The sequence below is a fragment of the Corticium candelabrum genome, chromosome 10 (genome assembly GCF_963422355.1).
Source record: "Corticium candelabrum chromosome 10, ooCorCand1.1, whole genome shotgun sequence".
In the NCBI taxonomy this organism is placed as follows: domain Eukaryota; kingdom Metazoa; phylum Porifera; class Homoscleromorpha; order Homosclerophorida; family Plakinidae; genus Corticium; species Corticium candelabrum.
This window is the reverse complement of record NC_085094.1, coordinates 8212770-8235269: the sequence shown is the minus strand read 5'-3', so window position 1 is coordinate 8235269 and position 22500 is coordinate 8212770. Positions and strand designations below refer to the sequence as shown.

The 22500-nt window shown below is 45.3% G+C and overlaps 3 protein-coding genes across 4 annotated transcripts in view; 1 reads left to right on the top strand and 2 right to left on the bottom strand.

Moving 5' to 3' along the window:
- LOC134185482 (ubiquitin-protein ligase E3C-like) overlaps positions 1 to 14493 on the bottom strand; it is a 15118-nt gene extending 625 nt beyond the window's left edge. The window contains exons 1-22 of the mRNA XM_062653277.1: positions 14407 to 14493; positions 14237 to 14290; positions 13596 to 13670; positions 13381 to 13530; positions 12672 to 12924; positions 11787 to 11961; positions 8571 to 8797; positions 8449 to 8514; positions 7468 to 7517; positions 7231 to 7406; positions 6156 to 6403; positions 5865 to 6040; positions 5394 to 5498; positions 4947 to 5069; positions 4752 to 4890; positions 2609 to 2690; positions 2457 to 2550; positions 2206 to 2268; positions 2030 to 2145; positions 992 to 1271; positions 144 to 210; positions 1 to 82 (exon numbers count right to left, since the gene is read on the bottom strand). The exon at positions 1 to 82 is cut by the window's left edge and continues 49 nt beyond it. Of these exons, the coding sequence (XP_062509261.1) occupies positions 1 to 82; positions 144 to 210; positions 992 to 1271; positions 2030 to 2145; positions 2206 to 2268; positions 2457 to 2550; positions 2609 to 2690; positions 4752 to 4890; positions 4947 to 5069; positions 5394 to 5498; positions 5865 to 6040; positions 6156 to 6403; positions 7231 to 7406; positions 7468 to 7517; positions 8449 to 8514; positions 8571 to 8797; positions 11787 to 11961; positions 12672 to 12924; positions 13381 to 13530; positions 13596 to 13670; positions 14237 to 14290; positions 14407 to 14472 (2867 nt within the window). The 5' untranslated portion in view covers positions 14473 to 14493. The remainder of the gene's footprint in view (positions 83 to 143; positions 211 to 991; positions 1272 to 2029; positions 2146 to 2205; positions 2269 to 2456; positions 2551 to 2608; positions 2691 to 4751; positions 4891 to 4946; positions 5070 to 5393; positions 5499 to 5864; positions 6041 to 6155; positions 6404 to 7230; positions 7407 to 7467; positions 7518 to 8448; positions 8515 to 8570; positions 8798 to 11786; positions 11962 to 12671; positions 12925 to 13380; positions 13531 to 13595; positions 13671 to 14236; positions 14291 to 14406) is intronic.
- A 76-nt stretch (positions 14494 to 14569) lies between these two features.
- Positions 14570 to 15150, top strand: LOC134186121 (NADH dehydrogenase [ubiquinone] 1 beta subcomplex subunit 7-like). Its single transcript, XM_062654041.1, has 3 exons — positions 14570 to 14627; positions 14684 to 14852; positions 15022 to 15150. Exons 1-3 carry the CDS (start codon positions 14597 to 14599, stop codon positions 15080 to 15082), a joined length of 261 nt encoding a protein of 86 aa, XP_062510025.1. The 5' UTR covers positions 14570 to 14596; the 3' UTR covers positions 15083 to 15150.
- A 214-nt stretch (positions 15151 to 15364) lies between these two features.
- LOC134185544 (glycogen debranching enzyme-like) overlaps positions 15365 to 22500 on the bottom strand; it is a 19748-nt gene continuing 12612 nt past the window's right edge. The window contains exons 15-24 of one of the 2 annotated variants that reach the window (XM_062653354.1): positions 22069 to 22202; positions 21814 to 21947; positions 21094 to 21345; positions 19978 to 20203; positions 18920 to 19167; positions 18240 to 18358; positions 17811 to 18022; positions 16706 to 16803; positions 16203 to 16290; positions 15365 to 15772 (exon numbers count right to left, since the gene is read on the bottom strand). In XM_062653354.1, the coding sequence (XP_062509338.1) occupies positions 15500 to 15772; positions 16203 to 16290; positions 16706 to 16803; positions 17811 to 18022; positions 18240 to 18358; positions 18920 to 19167; positions 19978 to 20203; positions 21094 to 21345; positions 21814 to 21947; positions 22069 to 22202 (1784 nt within the window). In that variant the 3' untranslated portion in view covers positions 15365 to 15499. Of the gene's footprint in view, positions 15773 to 16202; positions 16291 to 16660; positions 16804 to 17810; positions 18023 to 18239; positions 18359 to 18919; positions 19168 to 19977; positions 20204 to 21093; positions 21346 to 21813; positions 21948 to 22068; positions 22203 to 22500 lie in introns of both variants that reach the window. The other variant, XR_009970794.1, reaches the window with a different exon arrangement.

Genomic DNA, 22500 nt, shown 5'->3' with positions numbered 1-22500 from the left:
AGATGAGCTTTGTCTGTGGCTGTGAAGCTTTCTACAATCCTCCAGAATGCTTGGATGCAGTCGTGTTCATCGTTGAAACCTCCTGCAAGTGAGTTTGTTATAGTAACTGTTGTATCACAGGGGGGTAAGGATGGGTGTGTTACCTGAGTATTTTGTGTTGTTTCTTAGATCTTTGATGTCGATTTCGGTTTCGGCGCCTGAAATCAGGGTCTGCAACGGATATGTGGATTATTATGTGTGTTTGGTTGTGAATTGAATTCAATGATGAATGGGATGTGACTGGCTGGTAATAACATAATTTGAATTCCCTCCCTATTGTGTGTGTGTGTGTGTGTGTGTGTGTGTGTGTGTGTGTGTGTGTGTGTCACTGTGTGTGTGTGTGTGTGTGTGTGTGTGTGTCACTGTGTGTGTGTGTGTGTGTGTGTGTGTGTGTGTGTGTGTGTGTGTGTGTGTGTCACTGTGTGTGTGTGTGTGTGTGAGAGAGAGAGAGAGAGAGAGAGTCATTTGACCAGAACTGTGGAAATGCCATCCACCATCATGTATGTATATACTGTATGTTAATCTGTTTGTGTATCTGTTTGTTTGTCTGTGTGTCTGTCCATTTGTTTGTCTTGATGGAAACAAGAACAAAAAGCACCATTGAAAATTGTCTGTAATTAATGTGATGTGGAGTTATGATGTTGATATCAACATACTGTCTGTTTGTCTGTCTATCTGTCTGCCTGTCTGTTTGTCTGTGCGTCTGTCTGTGTCTGTGTTTCTGTCTGTGTGTCTGTCTATCTGTCTATGTGTCTGTCTGTTTGTCTGTCTATCTGTCTGTCTGTCTGTGGGTTTGTCTGTGTGTTTGTCTGTCTGTCTGTGTGTGTGTCTGTCTGTGTTTCTGTCTATGTGTCTATCTATCTGTTTGTCTGTCTGTCTGTCTATTTCTGTTACTGTCCATCTGTTTCGAATGCTGCTCATCTACAAGACCAAGTCAATAAGATCATCTCACCTGAAACTCTCTATGACTAAACATTTTTAGCCACGACAGATCAACAACACTAACAAATCCTTCTTGAAATGCCACACAGTGTTTGTTGATCTGTTTATTGAGTCGATAATTTGCCATTAAGTGAATGTATTCAATCAGATTAGCAGACGTCACTGCAATGTCTTGACCACCAGGCTTTAGTTCCACCACTTCGGTCTCTCCAACTACATCATTGATGACTGAGAAGGTCAATGCCAAACTATCAAAATCTCCTTCGTAGCTTTTCAGAAATAATAAGTTCCTATGCAAGGGAACGTGTTGGTTAGTAGAATAGAGATTCACTAGAGGTGTGTGTCTGTGTCTGTGTGGTGTGTGTGTGTGTGTGTGTGTCTGTGTGTGTGTGTGTGTGTGTGTGTGTGTGTGTGTGTGTGTGTGTGTGTGAGTGTATGTGTGTGAGTGTGTGTGTTTGTGTGTGTGTGTGTGTGTGTGAGAGAGAGAGAGAGTGTATGTGTGTGTGTGAGTGTCAAGGTGTGTGTTTGTGTGTCAAGGTGTGTATGTTTGTGTGTGTGTGAGTGTGTGTGTGTGTGTGTGAGAGAGAGAGAGTGTGTGTGTGTGTGTGTGTACGTGTGTACGAGTGTCAAGGTGTGTGTTTGTGTGTGTGTGAGTGTCAAGTTGTGTGTGTGTGCATGCACATAGACAAGCAGAGACAAGAATGGACACACACACACAAAAATGGACAAATGTTAAGCCCTCCACGTCTTTCGACGTTGACCTTAAGGTCAGTTGTGGAGATAGCTCCCCTGCCTCTAGAGACAGGGCCTCCATGTGCTGCGTGGAGTCTTAGGGCCAGCGCTACAATCCACCTGGAGCTTAGCCAGAGTCATCCAGGGACACTGACATATGGCGCAGCTCTACCTCATCACGGAGTACAAGATCCCGGATGTAATCACCAATGCTCTACCAACTGCTCCACCGCCCCCGCTCCCCCCCCCCACACACACACACACACTGACAATGCATCAATGTTTACAATACTGTAGCAATTTCTTACCATCTTACCTGTACAGCTCTGGATCAAGTGACGCCAGGTGGTTGACATCAACATCATATCCCAACACTTTCAATACAAAAAAGTCAGCAAGCGGTAACTCAACCAACATTCGCTCATATAAAGCCTGCAGAGACATAAGATGAGCATCACTGGAATTACAGTCAATTGGAGGTACTGAGTTTACCTTCGCCAACATCTTTCCCAGGAAGTTGTAGTGACTGGTGAAGGTCTCGTGGATAAGATGGGCCTGTGGAGTTAATGAATATATGAAGCAAGCAATGAGTGTTTGTATTGTAGTATGTACTCACACACACACACACACACACACACACACACACACACACACACACACACACACACACACGAGGTGGTTGGACAAACAGGTGCCATACAAATGCAGGTGCTTGTTGATATAAACTATAACATAATACCAACCTGTGGATTAGGGTACAACTGTCGCTGAGAATTAGCACAGAATAGGCCAAGGTTTACATTGAAGCCGGCTCTCAATACACAAGACAGAAATTCTCTGTTCATGGAATGTAAGTTGATATTAAATTTGTTAATTTTTTGCTGTCATTTCTGACCTGAAAATTCCACCACCGTCAATACCTGCCTCAGATAGTCCTTGGTTATTAACGAGCTGGACACGAAGTGTTTTCTTTAAATCTAAGAAATAATACAAGATATATGACAAGCTGCTTTGAATGTCATCCAATGTATTGTGAGATGCATCCCTCCAATACCATAGTCTAGTCTACTGTGAGATGCATCCCTCCAATGCAATAGTCTAGTGTATTGTGAGATGCATCCCTCCAATACAATAGTCTAATGTATTGTGAGATGCATCCCTCCAATACAATAGTCTAGAGTATTGTGAGATGCATCCCTCCAATACAATAGTCTAATGTATTGTGAGATGCATCCCTCCAATACAATAGTCTAGTGTATTGTGAGATGTATCCCTCCAATACAATAGTCACTAAAGGCTAAAGTTCGTCAACTAATGGAAAAAGTTGATTCTTGTCTGCTTAGCTGTTGCCGAAAACTCAAACTTTACAGTCAAGGAGTGTTTCCTAGGCTCGCTTGGTCACTGTCTTTAGTACCACTGGCTCCCAGTTGGGTTAGAACAGACGTGGACAGCATAGTGACTTACTTCTTGAAGAAATGGACGAAACTACCCAGATCCGCATGCACTGTTCGTTTATATTTGGAAAAGTCCAAAGGTGGTCTTGGCCTTCCTTGTCTTTCGCACTGCTCCTCAAAATTTCAGGCATCTAAATCTGCTCGTTTTTTGACCTCATCTGATAACACAATCCGGTACCTGGCAACAAAAGCTGCTGTGAATGGGTTTCACCCTGAGAGATTTTCTTCAGTTAGAGAAGGACTTGTTTCTTTATCAGACTCACCTGGACTGTCAGGCTCGTCGCTTGGTGAAAAGACCAAAAACAGACTTGACAAGAACTTTCAGCAGCATCTTCTGGAGACACTGCAGAGCCGCAAAGTGCAAGGAGCGACAAGCCGGATTGACAATTCTGCGCCAGATTTATGGTCAAAAGTTGTTTACAGTTTAACATCAGAACATTTCTCTTTCATTCTAAATGCTGTCTCGGAGTCATTACCAACGAATGCCAATCTTCTGCTGTGGAAGAAGAGAACAAATGATGGATGTCCACTCTGCCATAAACGACAGACTCTTCTACACGTTCTAAATAATTGTTCTGTTCTCCTTAAGAGAGGCTGTTATAATACCCGGCACGACGCTGTTCTCAAGATAATCTACGACACCATCTCTCAGAATACGTCCACCAGTAATTACAACGTTTTCGCTGATCTTGCCTGCAGCACTGTTCCATTTCCAACAGACATCGTTGTGACCGCCAAAAGACCTGACGTCATTCTATGGAACGACGTGGTACAGAGAATTTACCTAGTAGAACTTACTGTCTGTCATGAGTCCAACTTCGATGCAGCTGACGAAAGAAAAACTGCAAGATATTACGACCTAGTGCAGTCTCTGTCAGAAAAGAGATATCTCGTAAAGCAATTTAACCTTCTCGTTGGATCGAGAGGTTTTATTCATAATGCCAATTTGAATTCTTTGTGCACGGAACTACGTATACCAGCTAGGACAAAGGAGAACATGTGTCTTCAGATTATCAAGACTGTCATGGAAGAGTCATTTAAAATCTGGATCAAGAGGAACAGTTCATAGCCTTGTTACTGTGTTTAATTAATGGTTAACTTAGTCTTCTCTTTTACTTTAGTCTTGCTGTGCTAGCCAACTTCGTTGTAGCTAGTCTAGAGCTCTTAGCTGCTGTCCCATATGTCGCCACGGGATTGTTAACCGTGTTGGACAGGGGTTGCTAGCTGCTCCCCATTTGTTTATTTATTTCAATAAATGGGTTTGACCGTGTATTGTGAGATGCATCCCTCCAATACAATAGTCTAGTCTACTGTGAGATGCATCCCTCCAATGCAATAGTCTAGTGTATTGTGAGATGCATCCCTCCAATACAATAGTCTAATGTATTGTGAGATGCATCCCTCCAATACAATAGTCTAGAGTATTGTGAGATGCATCCCTCCAATACAATAGTCTAATGTATTGTGAGATGCATCCCTCCAATACAATAGTCTAGTGTATTGTGAGATGTATCCCTCCAATACAATAGTCTAGTGTATTGTGAGATGCATCCCTCCAACACAATAACAAGCACCATTCCTCACCATGTTCTCCATTTAAAGCAGCAAATGCATCCTCATACACCCAATCTCGTCGTGCCGTCACTGACATAATTCCCACATTGAAGTCTGCCAACTCCCCTCCATTCTCCAATTGATCACGAGTCAAAATCTCAGAAAACAACTACAAAACAAACGACGTAAGCAACAATAAAACTAACACACGCAGCCAAACGAGACCTTGACTCTTTCTTGGAAAGGAAAAATATATGGAATGTTGGTGAGAAGTACGATATTTTGAAGAGAGGATGGAAACCGTAATTGACACTCACTCGAGTCTTTAAAGAATACATCAATGTTGAACTGAAACACAACAACAACAGTAACCTACACCATTAATTTATTTGACATTAATTAATGTACAAATCTAAAACGTTTAATATATTTTTGTTACTTTTTGATATTAATTTATTAACACAAATTATATCTAGCTTCATAATTAATAAATCAGTCAAACTATGATCACGTGATTAAACATTGTTAACCACGTGATCTTATAATACATCACGTGATTAAATAAAATTATGTTTAATCACGTAATTATAACTTAATTTAATTAATTATAAAGTTTGATCACGTGACTTTATAATGCCTTTCTGGCCATACAGTATTGTATTATGCTATCACCTGCTTGAGGCTGCTGCTAGATTGCCTTGCTAACCAGTGGTCATCAGGACAATAACGTCTGCGGCAATCACGAGCATAAAGCTGATTGAGCAGCTGCACTACCCTCTACATCAACACAAACAGTCACCTAGCATTTCACATTATGTTGTTCTTCCATCCGTCTGTCTGTCTGTCTGTCCATCTTTCTGTGTGTCTGTCCATTTGTCTGTCTGTCCATCTGTCTGTCTGTCTGTTTGTCTGTCCATCTGTCTGTCTGTCTGTCTATTTATCTCTCCATCTGTCTGTCTATCTGTCTGTTTGTCTGTCCATTTGTGTTCATCTGTCTGTTTGTCTGTCCATCTGTCTGTCCATTTGTCTGTCCATCTATCTGTGTCCATCTGTTTGTCTGTCTGTTTCTCTGTCCATTTGTCTGTCTGTCTATCTGTCTGTTTGTCTGTCCATCTGTCCTTCTGTCTGCCACTATATTCACACCATCGTAAGCCACTGAAAGTCGCGATGCAACAACGTTGATGCAATCTGATACGTCGATCTTGACTGCAGTTTCTTCGCTTTCGTTGCATGATCACTCAACAAAGCGATCGCTACATCTCTCAACACAGCAGAGACATCAACAAGCTCACCCGTATTGAACAACAACTTCGATCCACCTGCAACAAACAAACAGCCACAAATCAAATGCAAAAAACAAAATAAAAATTATAACAAAAATGCCACCATTTTATCACAAAGTTTTCATGCATTCACATCATTCCAATCGCTTACCATTTGTCACTTGATCTGCATAGAATTCTGCGTCATGCAGTGAGAAGAGTGAGTGATAGAAGAGAGTGGAGAATACAGTGAGTAGGATGGTTGTCATTTCAAGCTCTTTGCTTGTGAAAGGGGAGCCACAGCAAAGCTGCTGGATGATGGGAATTTCCCTGCCAAGAAGTGATGTTGATGACCAACTGATGGTGTGAGTCCAGATGGCACGAATAAAGTGTCTGTTGTGCATTAAGCCAGAGAGCAAGCTGGAGTGACAATATGATATTAGAGTTAATACAAAGAGTCTTTATTTGAGAAAAATGAAAGACAGACAGACAAACAGACAGACAGACAAATAAATGGACAGACAAAGACAGACAGAGAAAAGACAGACAGACAGACAAATAGACAGACAAATAAATGGACAGACAAAGAGACAGACAGAGAGAAAGACAGACAATAGACAGACAAATACATGGACAGAGAAAAAGACAAACAGGCAATATATAGACAGACAAATAGACATACAAACCACCAGATAAATGAAGACAGATAGACAAATAACCAAACAACATAAAATGGACAGACAAACAGACAGACAAACTGGCAAAACAAACGGACAGACAAATAGACATACAAACAACCAAATAAATAAAGACACATGGACAAATACACAAACAGACAAACAAGCAAATTGATAAATGGACAAACAGATAGACAGACAAACTAACAGACAGGCAAAGTGACATGTACATACATACATACATACATACATGTACATACATACAGACAGACAGACAGATAGACAGACAAACAGACAGACAGACAGATAGACAGACAAACAGACAGACAGACAGACCAATAAGCAAATATAAATACTATACTCCCACAAAAACAGACAACAAACAAATACAAAAAATAAAGAATTGACAAACACATAAACATACAAACAAACAAAGACTAAGACTACACATAGTCTCAATTATAAACAAAACCATACACAACACTAAACACAAAAGTTGATATCAACCAGTTACAGTCACCATCACTACCAAGTCTGTTTACATGCAGTCGCTTCACACTCCAAACTCACTTGCTTTGATGAGGTGCCTGTTTCTTATCAACCATCATCCAATATGAAATACGAGTGAATGCTAACGCAGCAACAAGCGGCATCTCCCCGTTTACAATCGATAAGAGATGACCGACGTGCACTTTGTCGTCGAGTTTTCTGACCCACACGTCTTCGTCCACACACAGTGTGCTTGACTAAAAATGGACAATAAGTAAGGAAATGACTGTCTGTTTCTTGAGTAAAATAGGATAGTACAGGAAAGAAGGATGTTGTGGCCTCTTCTTCATCGGCCATGGATGCCACACCTGAAATATACAGTCAAACTTACAAATCAGAGTAAACATATGGAATGTGTGATGATGCTGTCTGTATGTCTGTCTATTTGTTTGTCCAAAATTAAATCAGAGTATTAAACATATGGAATGTGTGATGATGCTGTCTGTATGTATGTCTATTTGTTTGTCCAAAAATAAATCAGAGTATTAAACATATGGAACGTGTGATAATGCTGTCTGTCTGTATGTCTATTTGTTTGTCCAAAATATCATTTAATATATCAGAAGTAATATATTATATGTATTAATTGTGTTTGTTGTTTTCTATTGTTGTTTGTCTCTCTGTTAAGTAAATACATGTTGATAGAGTTACTGGGTACACTACAAGTGTTGGTCATCTGCTCTTGTTTTTGAGGGTCTTGGCAATAAAATTTGGTATGACTTCACACATATTCAGTTCTCATCGACCGGCTTGTCTGCTTTCCTACTAACTGAGATACCCATAGTTTGTCAGTGTGTCTGTCCATGCCTCTATACCTCTCTGTCTGTTCCTTACTATTACACAACAGACACGATACCTAACTAAAGGAAGCTTTCCATCATTAGTCTGCCTGTGTGTCTGTCCGTCTGTCTGTCCATCTGTCTGTCCATCTGTCTGTCCATCTGTCTGTCTGTCTGTCCATCTGTCTGTCTGTGCGTCTGTGTATCTGTCTGTCTAGGCATATGTGTCTGTCTCTCTGTCTGTCTGTCTGTGTGTCTGTCTAAGCGTGTGTGTGTGTGTGTCTGTCTGTCTGTCTGTCTGTATGATAAAGACGTTCAACATTTTGCTCATTGACTGTTATTGTTATGTATACGTAAAGTTAGCGATTGTTATCGGTAGAGTAAGAGTTCAAACACAAAATCTGTCTGTCTGTCTGTCTGTCTGTCTGTCTGTCTGTCTGTCCACACAAAACCATCTTACCAGCAGTAGGCAAGAGAGAGCACAAAGCAATGAGATACAAAACAGTCACTTTGGCAGGCAAACCAGCTACACAAGCAGTCAACAAAAAACAAACAAAAAACAACACAGCAACAACAACTCACCAAGGTGTTTTACACCTGACATCAAAATTGAGTCTAACAAAACTTCAGTAGGGTCGACAGTCAAACTCGATATTTCTGTCTGTAAATCAGACAAAGGTGCAATTGCCTCAAGTAAACTTGCAAAATTGAAAAACTGTGATGAATTGATTCTTGACAATAAAAACAATCTGATGGAAGGAGGAGAGTGAGAGAATACGTCAGAAGCCAAATGTTTGTATATCAACAATCTGTACAATTGATATCAATCATATACAATTTAGTAATGTGTTCTGTTTCAACTTAGTTTCGGAGTATGTAGACTGACTTACTAACATGCCATCTCCGGTGATACGATAATTAGCATTTGTCACGTGGTTGGTCTGTCTGCCTTACCACCCAACCCACCTACTAGTCAACTGCCACCCACCCATCCACCAGATTGCTCACCCACCAGATTGCTCACCCACCAGATTGCTCGCTCACCCACCAGATTGCTCGCCCACCCACCAGCTTGCTCGCCCACCCACCAGCTTGCTTGCCCACCCACCAGCTTGCTCACCCACCAGCTTGCTCACCCACCACCAACCTGCTCACCCACCACCAACCTGCTCACCCACCTGCTCACCCACCTGCTCACCCACCTGCTCACCCACGTGCTCACCCATCTACTCACCAACCTACCACACACCTGCTCGCCTACACCCACCTGCTCGCCTACCGCCCACCTGCTCGCCTACCGCCCACCTGCTCGCCTACCGCCCACCTGCTCGCCTACCGCCCACCTGCTCGCCTACCGCCCACCTGCTCGCCTACCGCCCACCTGCTCGCCTCCCGCCCACCTGCTCGCCTCCCGCCCACCTGCTCGCCTCCCGCCCACCTGCTCGCCTCCCGCCCACCTGCTCGCCTCCCGCCCACCTGCTCGCCTCCCGCCCACCTGCTCGCCTCCCGCCCACCTGCTCGCCTCCCGCCCACCTGCTCGCCTCCCGCCCACCTGCTCGCCTCCCGCCCACCTGCTCGCCTCCCGCCCACCTGCTCGCCTCCCGCCCACCTGATCGCCTCCCGCCCACCTGATCGCCTCCCGCCCACCTGATCCCCACCCGATCGCCCACCTGATCGCCTCCCGCCCACCTGATCGCCTCCCGCCCACCTGATCCCCACCCGATCGCCCACCTGATCCCCACCCGATCGCCCACCTTCGCCCACCCGATCGCCCACCTTCGCCCACCCGATCGCCCACCTTCGCCCACCCGATCGCCCACCTTCGCCCACCCGATCGCCCACCTTCGCCCACCCGATCGCCCACCTTCGCCCACCCGATCGCCCACCTTCGCCCACCTTCGCCCACCTTCGCCCACCTTCGCCCACCTTCACCCACCTTCACCCACCTCCACCCACCCGATCGCCCACCCGATCGCCCACCCGATCGCCGACCTTCACCCACCCGATCACCGACCTTCACCCACCCGATCACCGACCTTCACCCACCCGATCACCGACCTTCACCCACCCGATCACCGACCTTCACCCACCTTCACCCACACGATCACCCACACGATCACCCACACGATCACCCACCCGATCGCCCACCTTCACCCACCCGATCGCCCACACGATCACCCACCCGATCGCCCACCTTCACCCACCCGATCGCCCACCTTCACCCACCCGATCGCCCACCTTCACCCACCCGATCGCCCACCTTCACCCACCCGATCGCCCACCTTCACCCACCCGATCGCCCACCTTCACCCACCCGATCGCCCACCTTCACCCACCCGATCGCCCACCTTCACCCACCCGATCGCCCACCTTCACCCACCCGATCGCCCACCTTCACCCACCCGATTGCCCACCTTCACCCACCCGATCGCCCGCCCAATCACCCGCCCGCCCAATCACCCGCCCGCCCGCCCAATCGCCCGCCCGCCCGCCCACCCGCCCGTCCACCCACCCACCCGCCCGATCGCCCACCTTCACCCACCCGATCGCCCACCTTCACCCACCCGATCGCCCACCTTCACCCACCCGATCGCCCACCTTCACCCACCCGATCGCCCACCTTCACCCACCCGATTGCCCACCTTCACCCACCCGATCGCCCGCCCAATCACCCGCCCGCCCAATCACCCGCCCGCCCGCCCAATCGCCCGCCCGCCCGCCCACCCGCCCGGCCACCCGCCCGTCCACCCACCCACCCGCCCGTCCACCCACCCACCCACCCTCCCGACCGCCCTCCCGCCCGCTCGTGCACCCGCCCGCCCTCCCGCCCGCTCGTGCACCCGCCCGCCCTCCCGCCCGCTCGTGCACCCGCCCGCTCGCCCAACCCTGCACCCATCCACCCACCCCTCGCCCGCCCGCCCACCCGCTCGCCCAACCCTACACCCATCCACCCACCACCTCACCCACCCCCTCACCCGCCTGCCCGCCCGCCTTCTCACCCCGCCCGCCCACCCGCCCGTCTTCTCACCCCGCCCACCCACCTACTCACCCCGTCCACCCACCTACTCACCCCGTCCACCCACCTACTCACCCCGTCCACCCACCTACTCACCCCGTCCACCCACCTACTCACCCCGTCCACCCACCTACTCACCCCGTCCACCCACCTACTCACCCCGTCCACCCACCTACTCACCCCGTCCACCTTCTCACACCGCTCACCCACCTTCTCACCCCGCCCGCCTTCTCACCCCGCCCGCCTTCTCACCCCGCCCGCCTTCTCACCCCGCCCGCCTTCTCACCCCGCCCGCCTTCTCACCCCGCCCACCCGCCTTCTCACCCCGCCCACCCGCCTTCTCACCCCGCCCACCCGCCTTCTCACCCCGCCCACCCGCCTTCTCACCCCGCCCACCCGCCTTCTCACCCACCTGCCTGCTCACCCACCCGCCTGCTCACCCGCCTGCTCACCTACCCGCCCGCTCACCCACCCGCCCGCTCACCCACCCGCCCGCTCACCCACCCGCCCGCTCACCCACCCGTCCACTCACCCACCACCTACCTACCCATCCACTCGCCTGCCCATCCACCCACCAGGTCACCCATCTGATCACTCATCCACCCATTCACCACCTATCCACCTGCCTGCCTGCTCACCCACTTCGCCCACCTCACCCACCTCATCCACCTCACCCACCTCATCCACCTCACCCACCTCACCCCATCTAGCCGCCTATCTACATGTTTGCTGTCTGTCTGTTTCGCTTCAAATTAATTTGTAATTGTTTAATTAGAATATACCTCTGCTGTATGTCACAATGCTGGGCAATGTCAAGTGGCCTAAATATCAGCAGTAACAAGTGATCCACGTGAGCATTAGACGACGAGGACGATAATGATGATGATGATGATGGAGAGGAAGCAACAGGCTTTGCAAAGTAATTCACTAGTGCAGTAGCAAGACTAGAAAACCAGCCTAAACAGAACAAGATTACATTAAGACAACATTAAAATTGAAACAATAAAGCAACAAAAACAGACAAATAAATAAAAAGACAAATAAACAAACAGGCAGACAGACAAACAAACAAACAGACAAACAAACAAACAGACAGACAAACAGACAACAAGAACACAGACAGACAAAAAAACACAAACAAACAAACAGACAAACAAACAAACACACAAACACACAAACAAACAAACAAACAAACACACAAACAAACAAACAGACAGACAAACACACAAACAAACACACAGACAAACACACAAAAACACAAACAAACAAACAGACAACAAACAGACAAAAAGACATACAAACAAACAAACAGACAGACAAACAGACAAACAGACAAACAAACAAACAGACAAACAGACAGATAAACAAACAGACAAACTAACAGACAGACAAACAGACAGACAGACAAACAGACAAACAGACAAACAAATAGACAAACAAACAGACAAACAAAAATGGAAAAATAGACAGTAAAAGACAAATAAACAAACAAACAAACAGATAAACAAATAAACAAATAAACAGGCAGGTAAATGTAATGGATGGACATACACACAACAAACACACAAACAAAAACAAACAGATAAGCACATGCAGCTAGACTAGTGAACGGACAAACACCAAACTGACAAACATTAACAACACGCCAACGCCCACACAAACCTCACCATTCTCAACAACATAAGCAACAATCGCTGCACGTTTCACACCATCGTCTCCAAACAACATCACCCCAGATATCAATTCCAACATTTTTAAAAGCATAGCAAACATTGTTACCGACGATGCATCTGACCAATCAGTGATTGCGGACACAACGTGGCAACACGTAACACCGAGTTTCTTCAGTCTGTAGATCATGATGTCTGAAAATGTCGTCAGACGTTCCTTGTGTTTAATGTAGCCGACACACAATAGAAACTACAAACAGATACATGAATGGAATACTACTGTTAAAGTTGCAGATACTTAAATAATTAATTATTGCTTAAATTGATATTAATATTATGTTTAAAATTAATTAATATCAATATTAAAATTAGTATTAAATTAAGAATTAATTATTATTTTATGTAAACATCTGTCTGTCTATGTGTATGTCCACCCATCTCTTCCTGCCTGTTTGTCCGCCCATCCATGTGTGTACCAATCCGTCCGTTTACATGTCTGTTTTCATTCGCTCATCCAACCACCTGTCTATCTGTCTGTCTGTCTGTCTGTCTGTCTGTCTGTCTATCTGTCTGTCTGTCTATACGACTTTCCATGTGTAACAGTGTTGGTCTCTGCTTAGCCATAGACTCTAGAGCATGCAATCTGCTAGCAGTTAGAAGATATTGAATGTAACATGTTGATATCAACCAACAACAAATAAATTACCAATCTGTGTTTATCAGTCTTATTCTGATTCGTGTAAAAGCACAGCAGCTGTCGTGTAAGTGTTGCCACCAAGTCAGACACATCGTCATCTAACGAGACGTCTTGCAGCTCACTGATCTTGCTATCAAACTGGCAACGTTGCTTGCCTTGCTGTTGATATCAAACAATAAAAATTTAAAAGAAAAATAATAACGTGTCTAATTGCTATTACTGACCAGATGTTTTCGTACACAATAGCCTCGATAGCCAGCTTGAATTCTACTCGCATTCAATGACTTCTCTCTCATCGCCTGCATACAAACATAATGTATGGCACAGTAGCTGAGGAAATAGAAAGAACAAAGAGGCTGCCAGGTTTTTAAATTCAATGTCATGTGTTTGCTTAATTAATATCAACTTGCTTGATGGTCTGATAGTCGCTGCACTGGAGGGTGCTCATCCTCCCAATTTACAACTAACCCCCTGTCTGCCCCTCTATCCCCCTGAATCCCTCTGTGTGCCCCTCTGTCCCCTGTGGGAACCATCTAACCCCTGTGTGGAGCATTTAACCCCCTGTGTGGAGCATCTACCCCCTGTGTGGAGCATCTACCCCCTGTGTGGAGCATCTAACCCCCTGTGTGGAGCATCTACCCCACTGTGTGGAGCATCTAACCCCCTGTGTGGAGCATCTAACCCCCTGTGTGGAGCATCTACCCCCCTGTGGGCAATCTGCGGCTCCTACACAAGTGTAATTCCACAATAAACAAAAATAGAAATAAAGGCAAATATGTATACGACCACACCCACGCATAATAAATAATACATTAGTTTACCACAACACACTCATCTCATCTCTATTCTTTTAGCAAATTTTTACCTCTCGTCGTCGCCTCTCCTCTTGCGCGTTCTTCAGCAAATCAGTACGTGCCACCTACCAATCAGCTGTCATAGTGATTATTGAAACAAAGTGCGTGAACGTCACACACGTCTAGGTCGCTAATTGCGACTCGTAAACCGGAAGAAGTTGCTACACATTGTAACCCTCACTTGTTTTCTCGTCTTTCCGCCTAAAGAGACGTCCCGCTTACTTTTTGCCGAGCCGTCAAAAAACATAATTTGTGCAAATACAGACGTTATGAGTAACGTTAACGCGCGTTATAACATTTTGTTTCCAATATCCCGTATAATTAAACGTAAAAATTTGCGCATGCGGACTAACTTGTTGCCGTGGAGCAGCATGAGTGAAAAAGAAAATCGACCTAGACGAGGTTTGAAGACATTCTGATATCTTTAGATGATAGTTTGTGTCATCACTGATTTGTAGACGTGAACGTGAGCGAGAAGGAACTCGCCGTGTGGCAGATTCCTCTTCATCGTCGAGATTATTGCGCTGATTTCTATCTGGCTCTCCACAAGTGTCGTCTAGATAACTCTTTTCTGCCCTGGCGTTGTAAACCAGAGCGAGAGGCTTGGGAACATTGCGAAGTCGCAGAGTAAGAAGTCTTGTGACGTCATGCGTGGGTGGGGCACAAACTTTGTATTTTACTTTTAATTAATATTTACCAGAATATGTTTGTTGAGTGTTGAATGTATTGTTTGCTAGCCAAGAATTGTGATTGTAAAGATGTCACGTGATTAGGTCACGTGATTGTGTTTGTTTAGTTTTCAGTCAAGAGTGAAGCAAAAGAGGCTGCAGACAGAAGCCGGTCACAATCAACGCTGAGAGATAGCGACATCAATTTGTAATTAATTATATCGTTTATCGTTGGTCAATATAATACGATGAATGGACTTGTGTTGTTCAATGACTGTAATGCAAGCGTGTGTGTCGTGTCATCACGTCCAACTGTTGTGTACGTTTCTTAATGAGTTGTGTTACACACACACACACACACACACACACACACACACACACACACACACACACACACACACACACACAAGACACACACACACACACACACACACACACACACACACAAACACGAACACACACACACACACACAATTTGCAATAATTGATTGAATAAATATCAACTGATGACACATTACGTACACTCACTATTACTAACAAACACGACCAGATTCTCTATTGTCAATCAATAACACGTTATCAACGTGTTCCCACTAGCATCTGTCGTTACACAGTCTTCGTGTGAGCCAAATCATAAAGCACATCAAGTGTACAAGCCATCGACCATGCCTGCACAACACAACTATCCTTACACTCGACTCCTCCTGCGTTTGTTAGCTCAACGAGGCCCTTGTAGGGTGATGACTGGATGGCTTCTCGGTGAGCGGATAGAACGCGTTTCACCATGGCAACGGTTTCGTCGAAGTGAGTGCTGTAGCTACTGATTTTGGCAAAATGGAGTTTGGCTCGAAGGAAGTATCCGGTCACCCACAGCCATTCCTACGGATTGCAGAGGGAATAAGTTTGTGGGGGCAGTGCACACACACAGAGCACACAGACAGACACATGGACAGACAGACAAACAGACAGACAGTTACATACGCCAATGTACAAATGGATAAATACACACACACACACACACACACACACACACACACACACACACACACACACACACACACACACACACACACACACACACTGACAGATAGACAGACGGACAAACAGACAGACAGTCACATAGGCCAATGTACAAATGGACAAACACACAGACACAGACACACACTGACAGATAAACAAATGGACAAACAGACAGATAATCACATGTACACACAGACACACACACACACACACACACACACACACACACACACACACACACACACACAGACAAACTGTCAGAATGCTGAACTAATCTTATTGCACTGACCGGGCCTTGATGATAATTGAAGCCTCTGGCATTTTTACGGTTCGTCGAATCTTGGCCATTGTCATATACACCATCATATGCCCAATCTCTGAAGCACAAACACACTAAATGGCATCAACTGAACATGACTCTGTGTTTCTGTGTGTGTGTGTGTGTGTGTGTGTGTGTGTGTGTGTGTGTGTGTGTGTGTGTGTGTGTGTGTGTGTGTGTACGTGTGTGTGTGTGTGTACGTGTGTGTGTGTGTGTACGTGTGTGTGTGTGTGTGTGTGTGTGTGTGTGTGTGTGTGTGTGTGTCTACGTGTGTGTTGTGTGTGTGTGCGTGTGTGTGTGTGTGTGTGTGTACGTGTGTGTGTGTGTGTACGTGTGTGTGTGTGTGTGTGTGTGTGTGTGTGTGTGTGTGTGTGTGTGTCTACGTGTGTGTGTGTGTGTGTTGGTCAGATGTCTGTCTGTCTCTCTACCTGTTTGTCTATCTATTGATCAATCAAGCTACAACACAGCCATACTTTGGATCAAGTGTAGCCATCCCCAGTTTCCCCAGTAAATTCTCCTCAACTACGTTCAAAGCCTTCCAGGCATGTTCAGGATCAAACAACTCTGGAGCCTGCCAGGAATCAATAGAATAAAAGCAATTACACAAACAAAGCAAAGCAAAAAAGGACAGACAGACTGACAAACAAAGAGACAGATACACAGATAGACAGACAAGAGACATACAGACAGACAGACAGACAAAAAACAAACAGACAGATAAACAGACAAAGAGACAGACAGCTAGACAGACAGACAAAAAGAAAGACCAACAGACAGACAGACAGACAAACAAAGAGACAGACAGAAAGACAGACAAAGAAACAGGTAGACAGATGGACAGACAGACAAACAGACAGTAAGACAGACAGACAGACAAACAAAGAGACAGACAGATAGACAGACAAAGAGACAGACGGCCAGATGTACAAACAAACAAACAGACAGAAAGACAGAAAAAACAAAGACAGATGGACAGACAAAGAGACAGATGGACAGACAAGAGACGGACAGCAAGACAGACAGAAAGACAGACAAAGAGACAGACAGATCGACAGACAAAAAGACAGACAGATACACAGACAAAGAGACAGACAAAGAGACAAAGGGACAGACAGACAGACAGATGGACAGACAAAGAAACAGACAGAAAGACAGACAAAGAGACAGACAGTAAAAGACAGAAAGACAAACAAAAACAAACAGACAGATGGACATACAAAGAGACAGACAGAGACAGACAAAGAGACAGATAGATGAACAAACAAAGAGACAGACAGAGAAACAAAGAGACAGACGGACAAACAAAGAGACAGACAAACAAACAAAGAGACAGACAGACAAATGACCAGATAAAGAGACAGAAGACAGACAAAAAGAAACAGACAGAAAGACAGACAAAGAAACAAACAGATAGACAGACAAACAGACAGATGGACAGACAAAGAGACAGACAAATAGACAGACAAACAGACAGATGGACAGACAAAGAGACAAACAGACAGATGGACAGACAAAGAGACAGATAGACAGACAGACAGACAGACATCAAACCACTCATCAGCCATTACAAAGTCTTACCACCACCATTGCAATTGGAAAGTTCGGTCGAAGTTGAAAGTCGGCAAACTGTTGACTTGCTCCGACGCTGTCCCTGTAGATGCCACGTCTGTGGATGAGGTGAGCATGCTCGATATGACTGCTCTCAACCTCATCCAATGGAATCCAAAAGTGACGCTCAAATGACTCTTCAATCAACTTGTCCCACTGAAGCCACGTAAACAGACGTGGACCTAGAAAGGAGACAGACAGTGAGAGATGAGAGGCACACTGAGTGGTACACACATGCACGCACGCATGCACACACGCATGCATGCATGCACGAACGCACACACACACACACACACACACACACACACACACACACACACACACACACACACACACACACACACACACACACCAATCTTACTAACAATTGATATCAATTGTATAAAAAGTGTTAATTACTTTTGTTGCCAAACTGCACCATGACGCCTTTGTTTTTATACACGCCTTTGTTGTTGAGTTCCGACAGCCAGTGAACGACCGACTTGCAGAGACCAACCAACTCCACAGCACTACCATCTCTAACATCACATAAATCTATTAACATATTACAGCCGTATATGTTTGCCTGCCTGTCTGTCTGTCCATCCGTCTTTTGCCTGTCTGTCTGTCTGTCTGTCTGTCCATCCGTCTGTCTGTCTGTCTGTCTGTCCATCCGTCTGTCTGTCTGTCTGTCTGTCCATCCGTCTTTTGTGCGTCTGTATGTATGTATGTCTATCTGTCTGTCTGTCCATTTGTCTTTTTGTCTGTCTGTATGTATGTATGTCTATTTGTCTGTCTATCTGTCTGTCCATCCGTCTTTTTGTTTGTCTGTCTGTCTGTCTGTCTGTCTGTCTGTCTGTCTGTCTGTTTGTCCATCCATCTTTTGTGTGTCTGTCTGTCTATCTGTCTATCTGTCCATCCGTCTGTCTGTCTGTCTGTCCATCCGTCTGTCTGTCTGTCCATCTGTCCATCTGTCCATCCATTAACATCCTCATAACCCATCTCTCTACCAACCAAGTCTGCCTCTCAACATCTAAACTCCAACAAACACTCACTCATCACATCCCATCTCTTGCCTGTCAAACTGCCTTCTTACTTACCTTGGTGTCGCAGGAACTCCTTTATTTCCCGCACGATCAGACTCTCCCACTTTGTCCATCCAAGTGCCACAATTGTGGATGCTCCCACCATAAATAAATCCAGTAGTGAAGTTGACACCAGCTTCAACGTTGAATCCGTTCGGATGCATGTTGTGATCGAGATGCGGACCAGCACCGCGCTCGCGGAATGAGATGCCTGATGCATGACGTTGAAGAGCTTCTTGTATGATAGCACAGAGAGGCATCTCCTGTGGAAATAGAGAGACAAATAGACATTTTGACAAACAGAAAGACAGACACATAGACAGACACATAGACCAAAAAACAGACAGATAGACAGACAGATTGTCTATTTGAACGCTTACTCTACCAATAACAAGCACTAACTTTATGCAGACACACAGACAGACAGACAGACAAATAGACAAAAGGACAGACAGACAGACAGACAGATTGTCTATTTCAACGCTTACTTTACCAATAACAAGCGCTAACTTTATGCAGACAGACAGACAGACAAATAGACAAACAGACAGACAGACAGACAGACAGACAGACAAAAGGACAAACAGGCAGACAAACAAACAAACAGACAGATAGACAAAAGGACAAACAGACAGACAGACAGACAGTCAAACAGACAGACAAACAGACACACATATAGACATACAAATAGACAAACAAACAGACACACAGCCAAACAGATGGACGGACAGAGAGACACATTGACAGAAACAACAGAAAACAGACAATAGACAAACAAACAAACAGACAAATAGATAAACAGACAGAAAGACAAGCAAGCAAACAGACAAACAGACATACAGACAAACAGACAGACAGACAGACAGACAGACAGACAAACAGACAGACACAGACAAACAAACAGACATATAAACAGACAAACAAACAGACAGACAGACAGACAGATAAACAGACATATAGACAGACAGACAGATAAACAGACATATAGACAGACAAACAAATAGACAGGCAAACAGACAGACAGACAAACAAACAGACAGACATATTGGTGTGCACATACCACAATTTCTTACCACTTTTCCTTGCTCTTGAGGCTCTGAGTCGTCATCAGGAAACAGCCGTGACACAAGATCTGACAAAAGTGACAGTCCATGAGGAACAATCATGCAGTAATCCTTGATGCTCTGCAGCCACCACCACACAGCATCACGACAGTTGTAGCGAGCGTTTGTACCACCAGCCAACAGATTTGGGATTAAACCATGACGAAGGCTTCCAGCAAATGCGAGGATCAGATCTCTATGTAAAGTCACCAACAGATTGGTTTAGTTAAATGAGACGTATAGACAGACATGAAGACAGACATGTGGACAGACATGTAAACACACATATGAACAGACATGCAGGCAGACATGTGAACATATATGTGGACAGCTTTGTAAACAAATATGTGGACAGACATGTAGACAGATATGTGGACAGACATGTAGACACACATATGGACAGACATGCTGACAGACATGTAAGCACACATCCAAACAGACATGCGGACCGACATGTGGAAAGATGTGTGGACAGACATGTAGACAGATATGTGGACAGACAAGTAGACACACATATGGACAGACATGCAGACAGACATGTAAGCACACATCCAAACAGACATGCGGACAGACATGTGGAAGACATGTGGACAGATGTACAGACAGACGTGTAGACAGATATGTGGACAGACATGTAGACAGACATATGGACAGACATGCAGAGAGACATATGGACAGATGCGAAGACAGACATGTAGACAGACATGTGAACACACATGTGGACAGATGTGCAAACAGACATGTAAACAAACATGCAGACAGACATGTAGACAGACATGCAGACAGACATGTAGACAAACATGTGGACAGACAAGTGAACACACATATGGACAGACATGCAGACAGACATGTAGACAAACATGTGGACAGACAAGTGAACACACATACGAACAGACATGCAGACAGACATAAAGACAAGCATATGGACAGACAAGTGAACACACATACGGACAGACATGCAGACAGACATGTAGACAAACATGTGGACAGACAAGTAAACACACATACGAACAGACATGCAGACAGACATAGAGACATAGACATCTATATCTACATGTACGTCCACACACATGCTATATTACCAACCTTGCTTCTCTGTATCGCCCAGTAACAAGCAACAATCCTCGCAGTGATATGAACGTGTCCCTTCCCCAGCAGCGCATCACTCCCGTTGTAAAGTGCGGAAACCCAGCAGCCATCGTACACAACACACTATCCTCTCGTCCAACCATCAAAGAAGGAGCAAGAGGAGGCAGCGGAGACGACGAGACGTGACCACAGAGTTGGATAGAGCCGAGAGCTAATTGCTTGATTAGTGAAGAGCCATCAGAAACAAACCTAGAGAATCAAACATGTAGATCTCATACTGTAGTCTTGTCTACTGCTCTGCCTGTGTTGACATTCAACCTTCTTTGACTTCATTAATGTATGTGTGTCCATCTGTTCATTTGTCTTCCATTTGTCTGTCTTAGTGTCTGTCCAATTGTCTGTTTTTGTGTATGTCCATTTGTCTTCTGTGTGTCTGTTCAATTGTCTGTCTGTGTGTCTGTCCATTCGTCTTCTATGTGACTGTCTAATTTGTCTATCTGTTTGTCTGACTGCATGTCTGTGTGTGTCTGCATGTTTGTCCATTTGTCTGTCTGTGTATCTGTCCATTTGTCTGTCTTTGTGTTTGTCCATTTTCCTGTATGTCTGTCCATTTGTCTCTCCATTCTTGTGTCTGTCTGCCTGCCTGTCTGTCTTTATCACCTTGCCAATTTTTGTACACTTTGTTGTCTCTTTTCTACCTCTTGTCTCTAACCTTACATTGACATTGCATTCCATGCTCGTTTGAGCAGCTTCACGTGAACAGCAGTGAGAATAGCCGAGAAATATGACGGAATGAGATAGCGAGGCAGCGTCTTCAGTTGATCAAACATCATCTCCAAATGTTCACCCAACTATATACACACGCACACACACACACACACACACACACACACACACACACACACACACACACAACAGAAGAGAAACACGTTGACTGACGACTCATCCAACATCAATTAATGTTCGTCTCACTTCTCTGCTGTGTTTCTGGAGCTTCAATCGATTGCTGACATACTCAAAGAGCCAGTTGCCTGATCGCAAGTTGTCACAAATCGGATGTCCCTGGTCATTGTCATGATGAACAACACTCAAAATAGACATAACACCTGATGATAACAACACACTGTTACAAATTATTTTAATGATGACTAAAAATGTGTTGTCACTTTCAATGCACAAGATGGCATACACACAAATGGACACACACACACACACACACACACACACACACACACACCACGCACACACACACACACACACACACACACACACACACACACACACACGCACCACATGCATGCACCACATGCACGCACGCACCCACGCATGCACGCATGCACCCACCCACCCACCCACCCATGCATGCACGCACACACGCCTGCCTGCACGCACGCACGCATGCAC

What these genes read in the sequence shown, in the direction of transcription:
- LOC134186121 (XM_062654041.1), top strand. Translation starts at nt 14,597, where the DNA reads ATGAGTGAAAAAGAAAATCGACCTAGACGAG. An exon ending in AGAAAATCGACCTAGACGAG is followed by an intron (nt 14,628 to 14,683) that starts GTTTGAAGACAT and finishes ACTGATTTGTAG; the next exon opens with ACGTGAACGTGAGCGAGAAG. An exon ending in GAACATTGCGAAGTCGCAGA is followed by an intron (nt 14,853 to 15,021) that starts GTAAGAAGTCTT and finishes GTGTTTGTTTAG; the next exon opens with TTTTCAGTCAAGAGTGAAGC.